This window comes from Oncorhynchus keta, chromosome 27 (assembly GCF_023373465.1).
Source record: "Oncorhynchus keta strain PuntledgeMale-10-30-2019 chromosome 27, Oket_V2, whole genome shotgun sequence".
Classification (NCBI taxonomy): Eukaryota; Metazoa; Chordata; class Actinopteri; order Salmoniformes; family Salmonidae; genus Oncorhynchus; species Oncorhynchus keta.
In genome coordinates, this window is record NC_068447.1 from 17,023,817 (window position 1) to 17,026,316 (window position 2,500).

The following is a 2,500-nucleotide window of genomic DNA, read 5'->3' on the forward strand; positions in this document are numbered from 1 at the left end:
AGGTTTTGCTTGAATCTAGAGGTATTCCTGTAGAATTAGAGTACATTATGCTACAGACCTGTCCATTAATGGGTCTGTCAGTCAGGGTGATGTCTGTCCTGTTTTCCTTCAGGTCAGGGGAGCCCTTCTCTACATCCACCTTGTCCTCTGGGTTGACTGTACTATTGGGTAGGTGTCCATTCACACCATTCTGGGAAGGGAAGGGGAGAGACATCAATTGAAATAATGTCACTTGATAATAGTATAAAACCATTTTTGCGTACAGTGTGTGTGTGTGTCGGACTGTATGTATATGTGATGTGCGTGTGTGTGTGATGGACTGTATGTATATGTGATGTGTGTGTGTGTATAGGACTGTATATATATGTGATGTGTGTGTGTGTGTGTATAGGACTGTATGCATATGTGATGTTTGTGTGTGATGGACTGTATGTATATGTGATGTGTGTGTGTGTATAGGACTGTATGTATATGTGATGTGTGTGTGTGTGATGGACTGTATATATATGTGATGTGTGTGTGTGTGTATAGGACTGTATATATATGTGATGTTTGTGTGTGTGTATAGGACTGTATGCATATGTGATGTTTGTGTGTGTAAGACTATATGTACAGTGGGGGGAAAAAGTATTTAGTCAGCCACCAATTGTGCAAGTTCTCCCACTTAAAAAGATGAGAGAGGCCTGTAATTTTCATCATAGGTACACTTCAACTATGACAGACAAAATGAGAAAAAACATCACATTGTAGGATTTTTAATGAATTTATTTGCAAATTATGGTGGAAAATAAGTATTTGGTCAATAACAAAAGTTTATCTCAATACTTTGTTATATGGCAATGACAGAGGTCAAACGTTTTCTGTAAGTCTTCACAAGGTTTTCACACACTGTTGCTGGTATTTTGGCCCATTCCTCCATGCAGATCTCCTCTAGAGCAGTGATGTTTTGGGGCTTTTGCTGGGCAACACGGACTTTCAACTCCCTCCAAAGATTTTCTATGGGGTTGAGATCTGGAGACTGGCTAGGCCACTCCAGGACCTTGAAATGCTTCTTACGAAGCCACTCCTTCGTTGCCCGGGCGGTGTGTTTGGGATCATTGTCATGCTGAAAGACCCAGCCACGTTTCATCTTCAATGCCCTTGCTGATGGAAGGAGGTTTTCACTCAAAATCTCACGATACATGGCCCCATTCATTCGTCCTGGTCCCTTTGCAGAAAAACAGCCCCAAAGCATGATGTTTCCACCCCCATGCTTCACAGTAGGTATGGTGTTATTTGGATGCAACTCAGCATTCTTTGTCATACAAACATGACGAGTTGAGTTTTTACCAAAAAGTTATATTTTGGTTTCATCTGACCATATGACATTCTCCCAATCTTCTTCTGGATCATCCAAATGCTCTCTAGCAAACTTCAGACGGGCCTGGACATGTACTGGCTTAAGCAGGGGGACACGTCTCGCACTGCAGGATTTGAGTCCCTGGCGGCGTAGTGTGTTACTGATGGTGGGCTTTGTGACTTTGGTCCCAGCTCTCTGCAGGTCATTCACTAGGTCCCCCCGTGTGGTTCTGGGATTTTTGCTCACCGTTCTTGTGATTATTTTGACCCCACGGGGTGAGATCTTGCGTGGAGCCCCAGATCGAGGGAGATTATCAGTGGTCTTGTATGTCTTCCATTTCCTAATAATTGCTCCCACAGTTGATTTCTTCAAACCAAGCTGCTTACCTATTGCAGATTCAGTCTTCCCAGCCTGGTGCAGGTCTACAGTTTTGTTTCTGGTGTCCTTTGACAGCTCTTTGGTCTTGGCCATAGTGGAGTTTGGGGTGTGACTGTTTGAGGTTGTGGACAGGTGTCTTTTATACTGATAACAAGTTCAAACAGATACCATTAATACAGGTAACGAGTGGAGGACAGAGGAGCCTCTTAAAGAAGAAGTTACAGGTCTGTGAGAGCCAGAAATCTTGCTTGTTTGTAGGTGACCAAATACTCATTTTCCACCATAATTTGCAAATAAATTCATAAAAAAATCCTACAATGTGATTTTCTGGATTTTTTTTTCTAATTTTGTCTGTCATAGTTGAAGGGTACCTATGATGAAAATTACAGGCCTCCCTCATCTTTTTAGGTGGGAGAACTTGCACAATTGGTGGCTGACTAAATACTTTTTTGCCCCACTGTATATGTGATGTGTGTGTGTATAGGACTGTATGTATATGTGATGTGTGTGTGTGTGTGTGTGTGTGTGTGTGTGTGTGTGTGTGTGTGTGTGTATAGGACTGTATGTATATGTGATGTGTGTGTGTGTGTGTGTGTGTGTGTAGGACTGTATGTATATGTGATGTGTGTGTGTGTGTGTGTATAGGACTGTATGTATATGTGATGTGTGTGTGTGTGTGTGTATAGGACTGTATGTATATGTGATGTGTGTGTGTGTGTGTGTGTGTGTATAGGACTGTATGTATATGTGATGTGTGTGTGTGTGTGTGTGTGTATAGGACTG

At 42.2% G+C, this 2,500-nt stretch overlaps 1 protein-coding gene across 1 annotated transcript in view; it reads right to left on the bottom strand.

Moving 5' to 3' along the window:
* LOC118371143 (solute carrier family 26 member 6-like) overlaps window positions 1-2,500 on the bottom strand; it is a 32,962-nt gene that overhangs the window by 4,460 nt on the left and 26,002 nt on the right. Inside the window, exon 15 of the mRNA XM_052481836.1 lies at window positions 59-190. Within this exon, the coding sequence (XP_052337796.1) occupies window positions 59-190 (132 nt within the window). The remainder of the gene's footprint in view (window positions 1-58; window positions 191-2,500) is intronic.